This window comes from Chelmon rostratus, chromosome 6 (genome assembly GCF_017976325.1).
Source record: "Chelmon rostratus isolate fCheRos1 chromosome 6, fCheRos1.pri, whole genome shotgun sequence".
In the NCBI taxonomy this organism is placed as follows: domain Eukaryota; kingdom Metazoa; phylum Chordata; class Actinopteri; order Chaetodontiformes; family Chaetodontidae; genus Chelmon; species Chelmon rostratus.
Genome location: NC_055663.1, coordinates 13,788,840 through 13,810,252, shown reverse-complemented (window position 1 = coordinate 13,810,252; position 21,413 = coordinate 13,788,840). Strand labels below are relative to the sequence as shown.

At 39.8% G+C, this 21,413-nt stretch overlaps 1 protein-coding gene across 1 annotated transcript in view; it reads right to left on the bottom strand.

The window, feature by feature from the left end:
* Nucleotides 1–21,413, bottom strand: part of shank3a (SH3 and multiple ankyrin repeat domains 3a) — a 145,213-nt gene that overhangs the window by 102,648 nt on the left and 21,152 nt on the right. Inside the window, exons 2-3 of the mRNA XM_041939029.1 lie at nt 13,139–13,342; nt 7,437–7,508 (exon numbers count right to left, since the gene is read on the bottom strand). Coding sequence (XP_041794963.1) covers nt 7,437–7,508; nt 13,139–13,342 — 276 coding nt within the window. The remainder of the gene's footprint in view (nt 1–7,436; nt 7,509–13,138; nt 13,343–21,413) is intronic.

The window sequence follows — 21,413 nt, the reverse complement described above, 5'->3', positions numbered from 1 at the left end:
ACAGCTGCCACCTGCTGAGCTCTCACTGACTCAGACTGACAGCTCTGAGACTCTCAGAAGAGGTTCACAAAAAATACTGTGTGTAGCAGGTACTTAGCTTAACAAGTTTACCCAATGTGCCCAAGCTATAATGCTGTCTTTTAAGATCTTTGCTGATTTCCCTCAAAATACACACACACACTGTGAGGACGTCTCCGTCAGAGAGCATCAATATGACAACAATGTGACACAAGCAGAGTATTATGATTAAAGACACTGACCAGAAGGCAAGTTGTGTCCTGGAGAGATCCTAACAGACACACTGTCACATGCACGCATAAACACATTTTCAAACACACGTGCACCCACATGTGTGCACACACATGCATACAGGAATGTCTGCCACATACAGACACATGCACACACACAAACATGTATCCTTACTTACTGAGAGATCCAAAGGCAAACCACAACCAGTCACACTGGCCACAGCTAGACAAACATCCACACATCCTGACATATCATAGGTACACACACACACACACACACACACACACACACACACACACACACACACACACACACACACACACAAATATGCACAAATATACTCACAAACAACCACAATGATGCAAGCCCACGGTTAGTAACTGAACTAGTGCAGAGAGAAACATTAGCATTCTGTCAGGGTTTCAGACAAGACTGCACCAGCTCTTCACACAGCCAACATGCAGCAGAGCATAACAACAGAACGAAAGCCAGAGAGAGAGAGACAGAAAGCACAGACAGGTAGACAGAGATGGGTTGGGGAGTGTTCAATTGGAGATAGAAAGTATGAAAAAGAGAGAGAGGGAGAGAGAGGAAGAAAAAGACACGTTTAAACCTGAGATAATGATAAAATTAAAGAGATGATGAAAGCAATTGGGGTACCTTACTATTGAGTTTGGCCCTCCTGGCTTCTTTAGCCTTTCTTTCCTTTCTTTCAGCAGCTTGTCTTCTGCCCAGAGCAGATCCCATCTCACACACACGGACACACTCCCCGTCACACACGCACTCCCGTAGGTCAGCTGCAGTCCCAATTCCAAAACATCATCCACATGGCCATATCCAGTCCCCCTCCTCCTCGTCTCCTCTCCTCTCCTCTTCTCCTTCACTACCTCTTGTCTTGTCAAAGAAGCACATGCACACTCACATGGTCACTCACACAAACACTCACCCCAGCACGGACGCACACACTGACTCGTGTACAGGCACAGGCAGATGGAGAGATGGTAAGGGGTGATTTTGTGGGATGCTGGAGAGAACAGAGGGAGGGTGGGGAAAGAGAGAGCGAGAGAAGCGGGAGGGAAAATAGAGGGAGGAGAGAAAGCGTAAGATAGAGGGAGGGAAACCAAAAGAGAAAATCGGAGGGTGGGTGGGGTGGAGAAGAGAGGGAAGACATGGATATCCAAAGTGAAAGAAAATAACGGGCAAAAGAAAGATAAGAGCAGAAATCCTTAACAGATGTGGAAATACTGTAGAGTGCTGGTGCGATCTCATATTAGAAATCTTATCACAGCAACGTGCTTAACCAAGTGTTACATGACAGAGGTAGCTTGTGGTAGCGTAGCGTTCCTGAAAATATGGTTACATTTAAATCCACAAATTGTTTGTACAAATAACCCAAGTTACACAACTCCACACATATGTGTGCAGGGAACATCTTCACACATCAACACGGAGTCACATACAGGATCTCAAATTAGAAACACCATAAAGAACTTCAGCTGAGCCCTTTCTACAACTGGGAAAATATTTTTTTAAATCCCAAGGTCCTTATTTGTTTGTGTGTGTGTGTGTGTGTGTGTGTGTGTGTGTGTGTGTGTGTGTGTGTGTGTGTGTGTACGCACGCAAAAGTGCGTGAGTGTTCTCGTTTCTAACGAGCTATGTCTCTACTTCTACTATGCTCAAAGTACTAAATTCCTCTCCTTTTAGGCGATTATCCATGAGGGGACCTTTGTGTGTGAGGGATTCCCCATTGGAAATATCCTCTCATCCTGTGCCATGCAGTTCTGTGTGTACGTGTGTACATGGGTGTGTGTGTGTGTGTGTGTGTGTGTGTGCTGCAAAAACCCCACATCAAATTTCATGGTGGCTGCAGTTGCAATAACACTGCACTGATGGGAGGGTTTAGCCACTGTACAAATGCTCAGTGGAATCTAGCATCTCAGAATAATCACATCACACCTACAATGAGCTACATTCTATGAATAGTTTCATTGTAAATTGAAAATAATGCAGGAATTCTCATTCATAAATACAATAAGCTATGTAATACAAAGCCTCAGTGTAGGAGGAATAGCATTACTCTGCAGTACGTTCTATGGGGGAGGCTTTTGTGAATTTTGCTTTCCCACACATATACACAACAAGAAATTGGCATAATGTGAACACTGGCGGAGTTTGAGAATCATAGTGGACAACACAAATTATTTTATCAAAAGAATAAATACATTTGATATTTTGGTATGTGTGCAATTTCTCGACTGGTTTATGACTTTCACCCATATGAAATTCCCTCATTCTGGCAGTGTGTTCTGCGGCGTTCATGACCACATTACCAAATAGGGCGTTACTAAATGCTCTCCACTACTGTATATGCCTCTTTAGTTTCTTCCAACCCACCCCCTCCCTTACCATCTCTACAGTATGGCCATGATGCCCAAGGCTTTCATTCATAATTAGTGTGTACATATACAGCATACCTATCCTTCTATCCATCCACCTGATCTTGCATGCCTACTCTCAATACTGTGCGTAATTTTTTGGCTGCAATGGTATAAAAGTCATTAAAGTCAGTAAAAGTAAACTTTAAACTGCATGAGATCTGTCTCATCTGCACCGATCAATCCCAGGGGTAGTGTTAGTACTCTGCTCGCAGTCCAAACTCCCATTCCAAAAAGGTTGGGACGCTTTGTAAAACATAAATAAAACATAACGTGATAATTTGTTAATCCTTTGTGACATGTGCTCAATTAAAAAAACAGTACAAGGACAATATATCTATTGCCCTATTTAAACAATCTACAAGTATAAGTGCATGGCGCAAGTGCTTTAGAGCATGTCACACTCCATTTCTGATGGCATGTAAAATGCATGTAATATGGGCGCAAAATCAGCAAAGGGCAAAGTGCAAAGGGGTTGTATTTACTTTCTTCATTAATCATAGGTGAAGGGTGGCAGAGAGTGGCCATGGCCCACCTGCCCCACATACTTGGCGGCATTCACTTCTTCAACTTGCCGAAGTGAATGCTGCAACCTTGCTTTTAAAAGGAATGGGAGATGACACTTGGTTTAATTCAATTTAGGCTAAAACACACTCATGATTAATTAGAAGACTAAATACAACACCTTCTCCCTTTGGGCTTCATGCTTTGCGCCCCGTTTATGCAGAATATAACTTGCACCACTGGGTTTGGACACACCCTGAACGCACTTGTGCCATGTATTTAAGACCACGCACTATATGCAATCGAATAAAGTGCTTTCAGGACAACTTATAAAAAAAAGGACTGGACAGTTTCTATCACTGGAAGTCCTTTGTCACACATCAAGAAAGCCACCCATTCTACAGCTGTGTCTATCACATGGCCAACCTCCTACGCCAACCACCCACACACTTTTTTCTTCATTTTTTCTTTTTTCTAAAAGTATTCTACAGTATGCAAATTTCCCATGAAGCCACGCTGTGTGGTTAACCAGGACAGTTCTGGGGTGAGGAGGTCTAGTTGAGGTCAGGTGAAGAGGGAAAAAAGAATGGGAAAATCCTATCAATTATGACCTCATTTTAAACTTCAGCCTGCGGCTAATGAGCTCCATAACAGCAAAGTAGGCTAATGCGTGACCTCTCCCTAACAGGGCAGCTTGCTGCAGGATGAATAGTGAACATTGTGACTGCCAAGGCTGCAAGAGTCACCCATAACAGGATTTCCCTCTTTACCACTGGAGTCATTATGCAACAAAGCAAATTTACCATTCAGAAAAAAATGGAGAGGGGGCCAAGCGTCAATGTCCCCTTACTTTGTGACGTCATTTGCTCACAGCTAATCTTCGCTAATGCAAGCCCAAGTGAATATTTAGTTTTTATTACCACTGCCTAGACAGAGACCTGTAAAAAGCCTTTAACATTCATGATTGAATAACCAGCATACTACTACTGCTGCCAAGAATAATTAATATACCACTTACGCACATAAAAGGAGTTCAAAGGTATTTTACAGAGGGATAGTTTTACACATCTTCATATATTTAGCGCATGTGTTCTTCTGGAGAACTACGAAGTTGAGCTGCGTTCCTTCTACATCACTTTCACTGAGGAGGCAGCAAGGCTGTGTTGCAGTTGTAATTAGACTTTTCCACTCATTCATAGTGTAAATCTGTACAAAATATTTCATTAACACACATAGTGTATTTTATAAATACATGCATGACAGATATTTGACGCAATATCTTCTGTAATGACTGGTGTGTCTGTGTCCAGGTGTTCAGATGCATTAGTAACAGAGGAAAACCAGAATTTATTATAACTGCTTGTACAGACAAATTACAGCCCTCATTCTCTCCAATAACATGGCTGTCCTGGATTACTCACCACTAAAAAATATGAAGCTCAAACAACACAGTGGCTTTTACAGCCCATTCACACATTCAGGTTTCTACTCAGTGAGATAATATTGTGTGACTGGGAGATTCGCACTCTTTTTTTCCGTATGAGAATTTTATCAGTTTCACTTCTACTGGCCGGCAAGCCAGGCCAATCACAACAAATTCCCTCTTTATAGATGTTTTATTGTGTGAAATTACCTCCCAAATTGTAGCTGGACAGACACAGATCTTGGTTGAGTATGTCAGCTGAGTACCACTTGTATATTTTGTCATAGCAATGCAGCACGGTGGCAGACGGCAGCACCTCACACCAGAGCAGTTAGACAAGAAACAATGTTTGACAGCATGACTCATCCTTCTCATCACTGCTTCTCTGCATCCCTCTCATTCACTGTTTCTCCGTTTCTCTCAATAGAAGTACAAAGCAGAAAACATTCACTGCCCATGAATACAGTGTAGATGAGAAAAATAGCAGCAATAACCAAACAACTAAGTTCCCTCTCTGTATAAGAAACCATTTTCAGGGGCATTTTAAATGCCCCATCACAAGAAAAGGACACTGCTGGGAATTCCCAAAACCTCAGCATGTATCTTAGAAGCTTTTAACAAATATCCTGGCTATATATTATTCTGAAGTGCTGTTGTCTTGTTTGTTCCTTAAGTAGTTTTTTTTTGTGAACCCCACAATATTTGCCATGCACTTGTTCCTCAAACTATGACAGCGAGGATTAACAATATAATCACATTTTCTCATGGGATATGGGAGCTAAGTACTGTACAAAGCGATATCAGCAATAAGCTGTTAAACTATTTTCCCTAGCATTAGTGTGTTAACTAGAAGAAAAGTGCATCAAACAACATTAGTCATACATAAGGGGTGATAGCCGCTTACTTTGTGATCTTAACTGCATGGCATTTTACTCATCGTCTTATTATGTGATAGAGCGTGTTTAAATAGTACGTGATGACAAAATCAGCACATGCTGAAAAACTAAAATGCAATCTTCGTGGAGAAAAGATTTGCAGAACAGGCTTTTGATGATTACGAGGGTGAAAAGAACTGACTGATGCATAAATGATAAAAACTGCAGTACTGCAATTTGTACCTGACAACAGCTCCCCACTATTCTATTCTATTCTCTCTCTCTCTAACACACAATATCACACATTTGACACTGCTAATTCTCCTCCTGCCCTCTGATGGTGTTTCATGTAAATGCATTCAATTCTCCCTACTGTCTGTTCCACTCATTACCCACACACCCACACCCACACCCACACACACACACACACACAGAGAGAGAGACACACACACATATATTAAAATACAAAAACACAATTGAAGCCTTGTCAAGAGCATGCCAAACCAACAGGCGGCAATATAACCTTAACCCTAAAGCCATGCTGGCCAATCAGAAGCCTGAAAATAGCTGTTACCAACAGGCTACATGCAACCCAACTGCTAAAATACGAATCCTGTGGTAGGATTCGTATATTCGTGACCTTGTCCAAAAACCAGCAATGTTGCCGGTGGAGCCTGCGTCTTGAAAGTGTTGGATTATGTAGCAGTCAATTTCAATTTCACAAAATCGCCTCATGTAACAAGCCAGGAACTCTTCTCTGTCCACACATCAACACGGCAACCAGAGCTTCTAAATATGTTCACCCTTGAAGGGTGGAGCCAAAACACACAGAGAAATACCCAAGTACATGTAGACTAGGCATGAGTTTCACCTCCTCTGCCTACCTTATCTGCATCTACTTACTAACACCACGTGGCCATTCTTTACCTGTCCACTAGTTGTCCCCACTAAGTTCCTGCTTCAGGCAATCACCTGATTAGTCATTGGCTCACACATCTGTTTTCCATTACTTCACTTGTATACTGTATATAGTTCCCAGCCAGTAATCAACCTCTGCCAGATCTTCTAGGTTGCTAAACAGTCTACCTAATTCAGTCTTTGTCCTATTCTTCCTGTCTGAATCTGCGTTTTTTTAACCACCTGCCTGCCCTTGACCACCATCTGCCAGCGCCGTCTCTTTCGTTCTGCCTTTTTTGTTGCTATTTAAAAGCCTGCTTATCAAGTAAGGACTGATTTTACTGAACGTGCCTTGCCTTCTGCATCTGTTCATACCCACTCAGTAATACACACGTCTGTTACACATATTTCCAACCTGATCGGAAATCAAATGTGATACAGACTTTTTCAATGTGATTTAACTGAAAGTTGTATTTCAAATCCTACACATTTGAACTTTCCTTTAGCCTTTGCCTAAATGTCCAATATGTCTTATTTTCACAATAAAAACATGAATGTGTTGGTACTCAACAAGAGAAACAACATCAATCAGTGCAGCATTAGATGTCATGTAGTGTTCCAACACAGAAGAAAATTGCAGTGCTAAATGTGAAGTATTTTAACAGAAGAAATTACAAAGGGTATGGAGAAGATAGGATTGGGGTGATACATATGACTTAATATTCAGCACAAAACAGATAATCTACCATGCAGTTTTGTTTTTTAACATTGTTCTTATGCAAATCTCTTAAGGATCTGTATGGCCTTAAAAGAGTACATGTAATTACACAGTTAACCAAAAAACACACCTAGCCGAGCATTACTGATGTCCTCTCATAAAGCATCTTTCAGTGATCCCAGCACTTGCTGTATCCACTTGGCCACCATGCTATCTGAGCTATGAGCCAAAGCTTTACGTACTGCATATGTGTCATTCACTCAGTTTAGAAGATTGCACACAGCATAAGCTCTTCAGATGTCAGGAACACAGAGTGCATAGCTACTTGGTCTTACCTTGGTGTGGAGCTTAGACAGCTGCTTTTCATCCAGGTGAGTCTGGGTGTAAACACGTCTTTTATAGCGAAACTGAAACACAACAAGAACAAACATAAGAGGCTGAGCCCTTTTCTTTTTGGTTGTGTCTTAACTGCTTAACAAAAACACTACACACAAAATACACAAACAATACAGGGTTTTTCACAATTGGTAACACACATTTCTCTTGACTGAGTTCACTTTTTCCAAACTGTTCATGCAGTTCTTTTTACAGAAACAGAGCTCAGCATACATTGATCTTACATCCAAAATGCACTAATGCAACCAAAACAGTTCATACACATCTCAGAGTCTTGTACCACAACACTGACAACATTTGTCTCCCAGCAGAAGCACTCTGTCGCTCATTACACAATGACCCAAAAAACAGGAAGCATTACAATATGCATCACTGTCTTTGAAGCATCTTTCATTTATTTGCTTATTTGGCATAAACTAAGATTCAAAAATAAGGGCACTTCTTTATTACAGGGTTTGTGCTATTTTGCAGTACATGACACCATAATTAGTCAGAAATGCTGCAATATGCTTCAATAGGCTTTATTTTTTTTCTTCTTCATTTTTGCAGAGAGCAATTCCAAGTGCGCTAAATTAAACTAAAATAATTACAGCAATGCAATAAAACCCGCACACATTCACTATACAACAGTGGAAGTCAACCCTGCCTTCTGCATTTGGCCACAAGTTCATCAACGTCACATGCCTGTTCCATGTTGACACAGCATTCATTGGTGGTGATAAAGTTTCTGACTCCATGAGGAAAAGATTTCCTCTCTGAGGTTGAGGAACAGAGGGTATGTTGAAAGGAGAAGATGGGCTGTAAATCACTGTGTGACCGGAAGAGAACGATGAAACTCCATAGTCCCATACAATTACAAAACTCTCTGGGTTCTGCCTCACTTGCTCCTTTTCCTGACCTGACACAAGTCTTTAATATGGGAATGATGAAGGAATGAAAAGAGGTACTTGGTGTTATATGTACCAATTAGGAGTTTTTGTTTAATTTTTTTCTGTTCAAATGTAGACGTGGCAGAATGTGCTAAATTGGCATCTAATTTACAGTCATGTTGTGTTATGTTGTTATGGTTTTGAACATAAATTCAACAGTTTTTGAAAAAGTAATTAAATGTGTGCAACATGGACTGTAAATATGCAGACTTCTGGTAGTGGTTGAGTTTGAGTGAGAAATCCGTTGATGAATTTTAAGAGATGCGGTCATTGAATGCATTCGGTATCAAGCAAAGTGATCCGCAGTCCAGTTAAAACTGACTTCTAATGTGCTGACTGTGTGAAGACTTATAAAAAAGTGAACTCGATGTTGAGAATTGTAGAAAACTGTATTAGCATTAATTATCAAAGTCATTCCAAATTCATTTGTCACACAGAATCGGCTCCTCAGACCAAACTATGTCAAATAACTTTTAATTAAATATTGGCTTGTCCCAAGAGAGAGAAAGTGAGAGACAGAGACAGAAATTCTGACTAATTTAATAACCACGTATCTCCCTGTATATGGCTCTTATCTTTCTCCAGCACTTCTTCTTGTCATCTTTTCCATGTATTGCATCTTGCTTGAAGTTATCTACTGCTCTTTATAGCTTAACTATAAAATATAATTCAAATAAAAAATGGTTTTCAATTTCAACTAATGAAAAGTAACATTGCATACAGGTTTGATAAATTAAAAAGGATGAGAGGACTCATTTAATAAAGAAGAGTTTCCCCCCACTTTTAGTGAAAATTGTTTCTACAACTAGAAATACCAATTTAGTTAAAATAATTAATACAAGTTTTAAAAAAAGACATTTAACTCTGCATGACTGGACACTGATCAGATGAAACCAACCTCAATGATGCAGTATATTGTGCAAGAATATGTTAAAAGATGAGGAGGAGGCAGATATAGTGACAACAACTAAGCAATATAAAATCACAACATCAATCTTAAAGGACTAAAGGAAGAAAAGACTTATTTCTATAATTTACACAAAAGTGACGTGAACTTTCAGCTCACTTTGACCGCTAAAGTTGTCTTTTGGCTACAAGCAATTTGCTGAGACAAAAAGCAGCAACTCGTGTATAATGAACCAAAGTGGATTGTATTTGTGTTGTTGCAGCTCTAATTAAAACTGTTAACAATAAAAGCTTTAAAAAACATCAAAGCTCTTTCCACATTGGGGTGTTGCAATATCATTGCATCATATCTTGTTTATGAATGAGGTGGTTTTGACCATGCTTAGAGTGAAATCTGGACTTGCAATCTGGTTGCAATTACTGTGTATGGCATGATTTAGCCCATTGAGACATGTATGTATTTCTGGTACTAAATATTTGAAGACAACAAAAGTACTCATAGTTGTACTTTGATGTACTTTAGCTATATTCAATTCAGTATTAGCAATTTCTTCATAACATTGCAACAACTTTCAAAAGCCTTACTGTAAATATTGCACTGCACAAAACACACAGCCCCAATGATGAGACAGCAAACAAACTTTCTAAAGGAAAATATTTTTGCACTCTTATAATAATGGTTACAATTGATCTAATCGTGCTTTCGCTACTGCAAAATCATCAGGCATACTTTCTGTTTGCTGTACTATGCAGCTCTGGTCTCTTACCATTTCCCAACTTGTCAAAAGCCAGATCATTCATTAGGTTTGTTGCAAGCTGCTTGTTTAATAGACAGGTTTCACTGAACAGTGACAGCCTGTAATAGCTTTAAAGACTTTCACTGCCAGGACTCGCAATGTAATTCAGTTCTGTGTGTGTGTGTGTGTGTGTGTGTGCGTGAGCCTGTTTGGAAGCATTAATGTGTGTGCATGCATGCGTGCACGTGTGTGTGTGTGTGTCTGCTTTGAACCATTCATGTGTGTGTGTCTGTGTCTCCCTGCTTTGAAGCATTCATGTGTGCGTGTGCATGCGGGTGTGTGTGTATGTGTGTGTGTGTGTACATCTGTTTCTCCACCGATGTGTGGTGTTCACCAACAGGGTAAATCCACGAGCAGAAGGGTTTTGAGCTGCTAATCCAAACCTGTCAATCATCTCTACACACTGTAGGCCTCAGGGAATAACCACTGGTCAATCAATGACACACACAGAGCGGCAACGGAGTAGTATCAGCCACTCACACACACACAAAAACTGATCGGAGTCCAAACCTATTCAGCTGGATTGTAAGCTTTTGCAAGTACAAACATAGACTCAAAGTTAGAAATGAAACAGATAAAACACGTACAGTTCAGGTTGAACAAGAAATATATCATATAAAAAGTAAACAATGAAAAGTCTATAGCAACAAAACTACATGGCTATAAAAACTGACTTCTTCCCTGGTACACACACTTACTTGTATGTCACATACACAGTTAAACTGCTGTTTTCATGGCATATGCCTGAAGTACTTCAATAACATCATGTCACATCTAAATGCCACGTCGCTCATGTTCCTGACATACACCACTTGCCACCCACAGACATCATTTACAACTGGTATTCCACAGAGACATGAAACCTTATCAGGCCGCATGTGCAGCCCAGGAAGTAGAACGGCCGCTTTCAAACTAAAACACTCCAAAACCCGTTGGAGGGAAGGTTTTACTCTCTTCTCCCCACCGCGCTCTTCTTCAACCATTGCTGTCAGCTCAGTTAGTGACCACACAACAGGTTTAACTGAAGGATTCTTATAACTTGATAGACCGGACTTCAAATAATGGCTTTAGCCATGAACAGCAGTTTTTGGAAAGCCTACTGGACACAGTGAGGGGAACACAGCTGGAGACCACCAAAATGACCTTATCAACAAGCTGATCTTTGCCATCCACCACTCATCTGGCATCTTACAACATCAGACTTGTGGCTATAAAGAGAACCACACATGCTCATGACATTAGTGTTCCAGTGTAGCATAGACTTAAACTAATTGGATGCTTTCTAGCAGAAAGTTATGTGCTGTACTAAGACTTTGTACATTATTACTATTACCAAAAATGTGAAGATATATTTAAACCCTTTTGATGTTTAACTCCAAAACAGCAGTGTGAATGACTAATGTTGATATTCTGATTAACTTTCTGCACACTCAGAGTACTTCCGTCTTTTTTGTGTTATATCAAACAATATTTTACTGAAGGCAAGTTGTCAGTTCTTAGCACTTCTGCATCAAGTCTATATTAGCATTACTTAAGAAAAATGTCTTTGATTCTGGCTGGTGAATTCATGGAAAGATCTTCCATCCTGAAAGGTCTCCTTTTCAACTAACTGCCTCTATGAGCCCTAATCTGAACTGGAACAGTAAATCAAATCTGAAAATGCCCCAGTAAGAGGGTGAGGGAAAGGAAGCTGTTTTTGGCTATATATGAAGTTTTGTACCACCAAATAAGGCATGGGAAAGCCTTTTTATTAAATGATATATATAAAAAATTCCAAAGCAAGCTGGGACTATCATAAGTAATATAGTAGTTAATAATAATAGCACTATCTCCCAGTGCATCAGGGATTGACATTAAACCGAGGTTGATAGGGGAAAGTAAATCTTTATTATATTCTCCATCCCTTGACACATCATAAAACCAGTGAAAACAAAGACGGCCAGTCAAAAAACCACCTGACATCTTTGCACGGCTGTCTGTAATATCTTTATACGCCTGCATTTCTTTCAGATCAAAAACCGTGATGGACAAGCACAGCAATTATCTCGGAGAGATGACAGCCATTGCAGACAACACACTGTCACTGAGCACGGTATTATTGCTGCTGGTTTGACTGACACATCATGACAGAAAAAACACGAAGTGCGCGTACAACGATGCACGCACCCACACGCTTTGTGAGCTTGCATGTGTATTCCTGTGATGCATACACAACTTCAAGAAGACTACAGCTGATACTCTCTGACATCAGTAGTTTATAAGATGATTGGCAAATGACAACAGGCACTGTGTCTATATGAAGCACCACTATAGTGGCCCTTAAAATTTAATATACCCTCACCTCACTGTTACATAGTAATTTGACATGTTTTAAGGAAGCTCACTCCTTCCTTATTTGTATATATGTTCAGTATCATTCTCGTTCTCTGCTGGATTACTGCCTGGGGATGTAAACGGCCCGATGGGCCCCAGATCCCAGGCCCTGGACTCTGTCATTTTCTTAAACTGATTACAGCTGGCAAGTCTTTTAAAGTGGGGCCTATGTGTTGGTTGGCCAACTTGTTTGCTAGTGTTTGAGTCTGGTGCTCAGCTTTTGCTAAAACTGGGTTCTTGGTGATGATGTGCTTAGAAATATTTTACTTATATCTTGCAAAGCTAATCATTAAGACAATAACTCCAAAATACTAGCAAATGCTTGCCTTATTCCAATAAAATAACTCGCTACTACTACTTGCTGTAGGGTTTTGTCTTTTTCATTTGTCAACATAACTTTATCAATGACAACATTTTTTGGAAATCTGGGAATTGATTCAGAATCATAAAAGATAAGAATAGCAATTCTTGTGTCAATTCTTTTCTCCACCTCTGTAGTCATTATGTGAAGGATGCTAGGGTGCATACAGAAAGATTAAGCATGGTGTGGTGCCATGTGTGACTCCTCTTTCCACCTCTTGCTGTGTCCTGCAAACACTCCTTAAAGGCTCATGCATACACATGATTCATACCTACCTCCAGGTAAGGTACAGGAGCGATGGATGGGAAGGGGTATTCCCTTAGCTGTCTCTCCTCATCCAGAAACTTGCCAGCCTTGCCGTTGTAAGCCGGCTGGAACAGGCCATAGTTGAGTACATCCTTCAGGCTCTGATTGAGAGTACACAGGATCCGCTGCTTGGAGAGCCAGATAGGAGCATCCACATTGAATTTCATACATTTCTGCAGAGACACAAGAGGGGAAAAGGTTAAGTGCATGTCCTTTTCCGTAATATCACAGGCTTCGCTTCATTTAAGTAAAACTCAGAGATTGAAGAGTGGTATTTTACTGACTCACATAAATATAATATTTAGGTGCTAAAAATGTGTTTGAATATTAAATAGGACCTCTTTCATCAGAGAGGCATTTATTGAACTTCAAATGTCGTGCCTGGGGGAGAAGCACGGCCTTTCATTATAACAGGCAATCCACATAGGTATGGTCACATTTTACCATTATCCATTACTTTTCACAAAAGGTCATGCAAAAAGCAAGTGCTAGTTACAATCCTAAAGTAAACAAAACCCTAATATAAGCAAAAGCTCTTACAGAAACACTCTTCTGATGTCTGCGTTGACGTTCCAGTCTACATGTGAGTGTGTATTATGTAACTGCTACACCAACAGCTGCAGTAACTCTGTCTCCAGTCATAAATTAAACAATTCACACGTATGGATGCCCATGGGGAAAAAGTGAACAGGATGCATTTGGTTAAATTCTGTGCTCTAATAATAAATGAAAAAATAAACTAAAGTAACTTCACTGAGTTCCATTCTCACTCTTTCAGAGTGTAAAGGACTAGGGTTATTGTGGCTAGCCAGAGCACTTCCCTCTAGTTACCACATTGTGGAGCCTGAGCTACAGACAGCAGAGACAGAGCAGAGAGAGAGTGAGTGAGAGGGAGTGTGCAAAACCCACAAGTAATAAATCAATCAACGCTGCCTGCAACATCGATTCGGAACCTCAACTCTATCCTGTTCAGCACCACTATGTTTCTGACACTCAGACACAACTGTTGTGAAATCACACCTCCTCACAGCAGTGCAGTACAACTACTGTAACAACCACATGCTGATGCCCAGATGCAGGTACACACAGGCAGCTCTGGCTGACACATCAGTGCATCCATGTGAAAATCCTTACAGTAGCTATAGGTGCAAAAACATGAAACTTTGAGAAGGTCTCGCAGTCTTACTAAGAGACAAAATTTTGACTTTAAACAGAAAAGCATCTCTATATGTTGCTCCAGGTTTGAACTTTTATCAAAATAACACTGAGACACGCTACAGCAGACAAAATGTTAGGGTGAGGGAGAAGGGAGTGGCTGTATTTGATGGGTGAGGTGTTCAGGTGCAGTTGTGGCATTGTTTTTAGAGACACCAAAAGTGTTTTCAGAGACATGTTAAAAAGACTTAATTGAAATATCTTGCCCCCCATTTAAATTCTGGACTCACAAAAGCAGCTAAGGACTTTAAAACATGTTAAAATTACTTTATTCTCTGTGTGACTTCATTCATTTTCTAGCAGATTTGGTTACATTTTACATAGTTACAGTACCTGCTTAGTAGGTGGAGCTGGGTGCATGAGGTGTTAATAGCAGACGTCAGTCACTAATAGAGTGAGACGTAAGACAGTACAAGTAAGGCAGAGCAACACAGATGTTTGGACTGAATTGTTTTTGTCATTACTATGCTCAGAAATCTTAACCAGAAGGAAATATGAAAAGAATATAACATGTATAAGCCTTAGACTGTGACTGTGACATAGTGAGTTGGAAACGTAACTTTGAATGAATGAGCCCGTCGTAATAGGCGGTAACTAAGTACAGCGATGCAGCGCTAAAAATGTTGAAAACGAGCAATAAAACTGTCTTCTAAAGTGGAGAAACTAGTAACTGTAGATAGAATCACAAACAGATCTCTACTTGTCAGAGCTGAGTTAAATATTGTGGGACATCCAGCTTTTAAGTACCCAAGCAGCTATGTAAAGCATGAGTTGATGTCACTGGGATTGAATGAGTATCTACGCATCATCTGCACTGATGTGATACACATGAAAAGTGGATGTTGTGAGGCATATGATGAAAAATGTTCCTGAAGTAGCAAGGGTCCCAGAAATTGCAACTGAGCATTCTGAAAAGTTGATCTGATGATTTTTTTCTTGAGACTTTTGGAGTTGCTGTTGAGTTTGGAAATCGGTGAAGGGACTGAGACAAGGTCCGTTCAGCGGTAGCTGAACGTGAGACATTTGAATATGCCTGGTACACATCCAGAAGAAGGTGAGCTTTTATTGCAGATTAGAGTGCAGGTGAGGGCCAGCAGCCCTTATTGCCTCTCGTAAAAGTCTTAAACGGATAATGTCAATAGCATGAGGTGAGTGCCTCTTGTTCAGCATGGTATCCATTCGATCACACAGTGGTATCAGCCTAAAGCGAATCAGGGGAAAGGAAACCCCCAAGATAGAAGTGCTATTCGCCCTGTTATGATCAATCTTATTGATAAAACAGGAGGCAGATGATCGACAGTTTCCTCCTTCAGACTAGTAGCAGATAATGATGTTGGATGTTTTGGAGCCATGTTATCATTTAAACGTTCACTGATTGGCTGATAAGTATCTGATTGGGCTAAATCTGTTCTCGAGTGCTTGTTTCCAGACTTAAATCTCTTAATGAAACCTGATCTTATGAGATGTAGTCTGGATGTGTTAGGCCATCAAATCCAGCCATTACTAAAATGTATCTCTCTCCAGCCTGCAAAAAGCCAGTGCTATTTACTGTACACCATAAACACTCTCATGATTTATCAGTCTGTTGGGAGGCCTCTATGTGTTGTGGTTGCAGTGGAAGTTTTACCAATTGGCAATATACTGAATACAACTCCTGCACTCTTACTGCCTATAGCTACTTAAGTTTTTAAAATGGGAAAAAAAAGGTTGTGGTACAAGCAGCTCAAAATTAAAAAGTTCGCAGCCACATGTCTGTCCAAGTCAAAATGAGATCAATCTATAACTAAGCTGTGCTCAAACCTGTGCTCTGAACAGAGGACACCCACTTTTCAGTATCAGCATCATTAGGCTTATGCTGATACCTGGCCTGTTTTTCAAACAGTCAGATGTACACTGTGGTACCACTCTTCTGGTTTGCCCGTGCTGTTTTAATATAAATGCCTACTGTTTTGTGCATAATCTTCAGGATTATTAAATTTAAAAATTTAAATCTGTGTTTGCACATGGTGACGCCATGGAGCAGCAGTATCTCCACACTGCAGACTCCGCTGGCTACTTTTTTTAATGTACTGTCACTGTCAACTTGAAAACCGGGGAACACATGAGATAGGAGGATATCCCCCTCCCCAGTGGCAAAACTAACATCAAATATAGCTTTGAAAAGCTCCATCTTCACTTTGAGATAGGTTGTCTTTTTCATTAAACTGAGGGTGGAGAGACAGAGGATTTAGGATTAAGGAGGCCTCTTGGGGCAGTCTTGTCGAAGCAGGGAGATCTTACCATCTACAAACAGCCACAGAGCAATGAACGACCACAGATACAAAACAAATGCACAAAAGAATATATATTCACATGTCATCATAAGACTTTATAGGATAATTGTCTCTATTGTGCCTTCATCATTTCTTTCTGTATGTGGACTACGTTAATTTTGTCAAGGAATGAGGCATCTTTAAGATAAATGTTTACTGAGTATCTCATTCAGATTTGTTTTTTAACAAGATTTCTCATCTCACTGCTTTCGTCACAAGCAAATTGCTAGAGGTCAACCCTTAAAAAGATCTCCTAAAAAACAAAAGGCATAGCAACATCCATAAAACAAGCTCACTAATGGCAAAATGTCCTTGTATGTTACAGTATTAACCTCGTGTAGGACTTCAGACGAATTAAACTCCAAAACGGAGTCAGAGCCAGCAAAGTCACTTTCAAGAGTGACTAAGTAATTACAAAAAGTAAAAAAAGAAAAAAAACATAGGCTTTGAAGATAACCTCCAGCATTTGAGTGGTGCAGTATTTCACATGTGACATAGCAATCAGAAAACAGGCTTTCCCAAAAGAAGAAAACAAGAAAAAAGAAACAAAAAGTCCTTGATTCCATGAACATTTGCATCTGTGCTTCTACCTTTGTCTAAACTACTGACTGCTGATGAGCAGAAAAAAAAACTATGACAGTAAAGTCAACACCAAGAAAATAGCAGCTTTGGGCCACTGCTGTAATGTCAGCCTGACTCGCAGTCAGTCCACTGGGCTTCTCACACAGCTTTTAATAAAATGCAGTTATACAGGGAGAGTCGGGCACTGTTCATCACTTATCAGTATAGAGGATGACTCAAAACAAAGGAGGAAGATCAAAGAGCTGCTTTGTTAAGGAAAGGAAAGGGACTTCTTGTTACTCATTTATTTACTTATGGATCTATTTCTTGTTTATTTGTTGTTTTAGAAATATGTTTTTATCTCCTCTGGTATATTTTGGTTTCTCTGTCACCTTCAATGCAAATCCACTATGGAAGAAAATTGGTGCTTGGTGTCACAGTCCTGCACACTGTATGCCCACCATCCACGCCGACCACCTCCCTGCGACTCCAGCGTGGCACACATATGAAGTGTTTCTTTCATTCAAAAAGGATTTTTCTCTGAACATAATTCAGACAGTGATCATGCTGTCAAAACAACGTAATTATTAATGCAGATTCTAAGTACAGAAACATTTCTAGGAGACAGGGTTGTTAAAACGCATGTATGCACATTATTTTCAAACCAAGTCAAACTCTGTAGGGTGACTTTCCATTTTTCTTATCGGCCACATTGTAGTGTGTAACTTAATAACCTTGACTTGAGTTCTCAAGGTGGCAGCACAAGATGTGCGGTTATGTAATGGTGGATCCTTGAGTGTGTGTGTGAACTGCTTGTCCTTGTTAATCTGCGCTTGACTGTGGCTCCTTGCCTGTTTGTGTGTGAACTGAGTTTGCTTGAAACCGTATAAAAAACACGACTTAAGTTAGAGTCAAACCCTGACACCTCACGCCTCAAAAGACATGCTGTTCACTTGTTCAGTGAATCACATCTCCTTCGCTGCCAGCATCTCGTCCCACCTGTTTGTACACTGCTGACAGTTTTGGCAAATGCATCAGCAGTAAAACTCTGATTTAAGGGCATAACCCTAATCACTGTTTCATAAAACAACTACTTTGGTGCTTAATGCTAAATCGATGAGTATAATTAGCATATTTAGCACCATCTTATCCCTAACTTTAAAATCAAGAGGAGGCAGACACATTGCACCATTGTACTAAAATGATTCAACATTTATGACAGACTCAATTAACACCATGTTATATAAAATGCACTGTAATTTTTATGAAGCTTCTTTTCTTAATCTGGATAAAGAACATGTGCTACACAGTGCAAGGCGTAAAATTTAAGCCAAACATTAAATCATCTTTTAAATTAGTTCAAATATAATCCACCAACTGTGGTATTTATTATGTTTTATATGAAAAAGAAATATAAAACCTCCATCTTGCCTGCCTGAAAGCAAATTACTGCCTTTGATTGATCTGTATTGTACGCAAATAGTCTGACAATACCATCAAACATACAATTTTTAAAACATGGACAGAAGATCTTTACAATCAACACAGTTTCAAGGTGGAGACCAAAGATTAGTGTCAGCAGAACATTATGATGTCACAGTGAAGCTGACCTTTGGGATATAAAATACCATCACTGAAAATATGCTGTGTATGGTCACAGTGACCTTTGACCTATGACCATCAGAATCGAATCAGTTCATTCTTGAGTCCAACTGGACATCTATGTCACATTTGGAATATAGACCACCCAATCTTTAAATCTTCTTGGGTGATCATGCTCTAACATGACTTTCTGTGACGCTGTGCTCCTTGGTCACTTGACAGCTGTTTGATGATTCTGCCTCATTGATCGCCAGGATCTTAAAGTAGGTGCAGTGATTCCACTGAAGGCTCAGTTTACACAGCTTACTTTTGAGCCACTGTTTCTGAGACGATGCCTCACCATCTGTCAATGAATGAATATTTGCTCTTCTGTTGTGTATTTTAGCTAAAAAAAAAACACTACTGTATGCAATGTGACACATTAACTGCTCTCAGGTAGATCATCACTCCAACACAGGACGACGAGGTGAGTGAAAATAAGATTTGTAAGGGGGGGAATAAAATAAAAGATGAAATAAAAGTAAATTTGAATGTTCTGGTAAATATTGTATGAGCCAGGTTTCTCAGGGTTAGGGCATTCGGTTTAGTCACTATACTATATCAGATTAATTATAACTTTCTCTCCACACTATAAAAGCCAGTGGAAGGGGTCTCAAACCAAATTCCATCTACTTGTGAATTAACAGTAAGCTTGCTCCATGTCAGTTTATAGTACTTTACAAATTACATGAAAGTCATGACCACTACACCAGTTTGTTTTAAGATGTAGTGGCAGTGATTAACCCGCAAGTTGAGCAGCAACGCTTCAACTATCAATACACTATCACAGACTCCTCAACATGCGATTTCCCTTAATTACAGCAAGAACACAGTATGAAACTAACTGAAATGGCCACAGAAATTTGTCTCCGAGGTGTTACAAAGTGTTCCAATCTTCGGCATTTTGGGCTCTTGCACACACTTCTACTCACTAATCCAATCTGAGCATGCAGGTAGTGTCAATTAAAGCCTGTAAGGGTTCAGTGGATCAGGCATTGCAGGCAAACACTGAATTAGTCAATGCTGTTCACATAAACTCTAGAAATCAGACTCAGATTATTTTGGTCTTGTCTTAAAATTATTGACTTCATTCACAGTGATCAATGGTTTTCTAATATCTAGAACAACAAAGCATAGACATACATCATTTTAAGATGAATGTCTAATGAATTAGAGCCACAAAAAACACCACTGATCTGAACAGGCAGTCCACTGTTCAAGCCAAGAGTGACAAATAATGATGTGAAGAACAGTGGAATAAATCAAATCAAATGCACAATGCAGCTGAGATTTTCTAGCTAGTGTATCATAATCCATACTAATTTAAAAGGTGTAGGAACATTTAAGGACAAGTCTAGAATAAGTATTACGTAACAACACAAAGGAGGTTGGGGGGGTTAATGCAGTCTTTCCAAACACCATATTAACATCATAAATTTGCAAATTAACTGAGTAAATCTTCCACCGAGGGTAGAACACAGTGACTTTAGTTGAGAGGGGTTCTGGAAAAGAAACGCCCCCTTCAAAGAAGCAGTGTATAAGCAATTGTGGTTGTTGACTCCTTTCTGTTGACTAAGTGATAATTTTCAAATGAGTCAATAACTTAATAATTTGTTTGGCAATAACTAATGTGTTCATGACTCAGTCAAACCCAGATTAAGATTACAGTTCTTAATCTTAATTATGATTGTAAATGTGGATGTTAGTAAAGCCAAAATGTGAGCTCATCTGACCCGCACATGTAACTGAAGTGTCTAATAAAACATTTAAATGTCCCTTTTTATTGTCTCTCCCCTGCTTGTTTCTGTATTCTCTATTTCCTTTTGCTTCTGTCCTCCACACAAACACACACATACACACACTCATACTGAATGAATGGACAGGTCCTTCACTGTTTTGCTGTGGTCCGTTGGTGCCATTGAAAACCAGGGTCTTCCCTCAAAGTGTCCCAGAGGTCTAAATAAAGGCTATGAATGAATCTCTCCTGCCCAGTCGTGACTTTAAACTGCAATGCAGAGCCAGCCAGACTGGATATAAAATTCAAAGCATGAAAGGAAAAGAAAGAGCGTGAGTGCAGTAGAAAGAAGACAAACAAATTGAGTGGCTGAATCAGAGAGAGAGAGAGAGAGAGAGAGAGAGAGAGAGAGAGAGAGAGAGAGAGAGAGAGAGAGAGAGAGAGAGAGAGAGAGAGAAAGAGCAGGATAGTAAGAAATGCCTGTAACACCAAGAAGGATAGTGTGAGTATATGCAACTCTGTATGTGCGTGTTATACATGCAGTATTTCCTCTCTACCTACACCAGATATGGAAAGGCCATGCAATGTCAAACAGGATGACGAGGAGGATAACCAAATCTACTGATATTTTCAGATGAGGATGCCATTCTTATACTTATTTTGGATTATTGAGTCAAGACTTTACTGACTTATGTTAATGCAAAGTGGTGGTAGAGCAAATGATTGATCAGAAAAGCACTTAAACTGGTGATACCTGAAACTGTTGTGAACTGCAGCTGT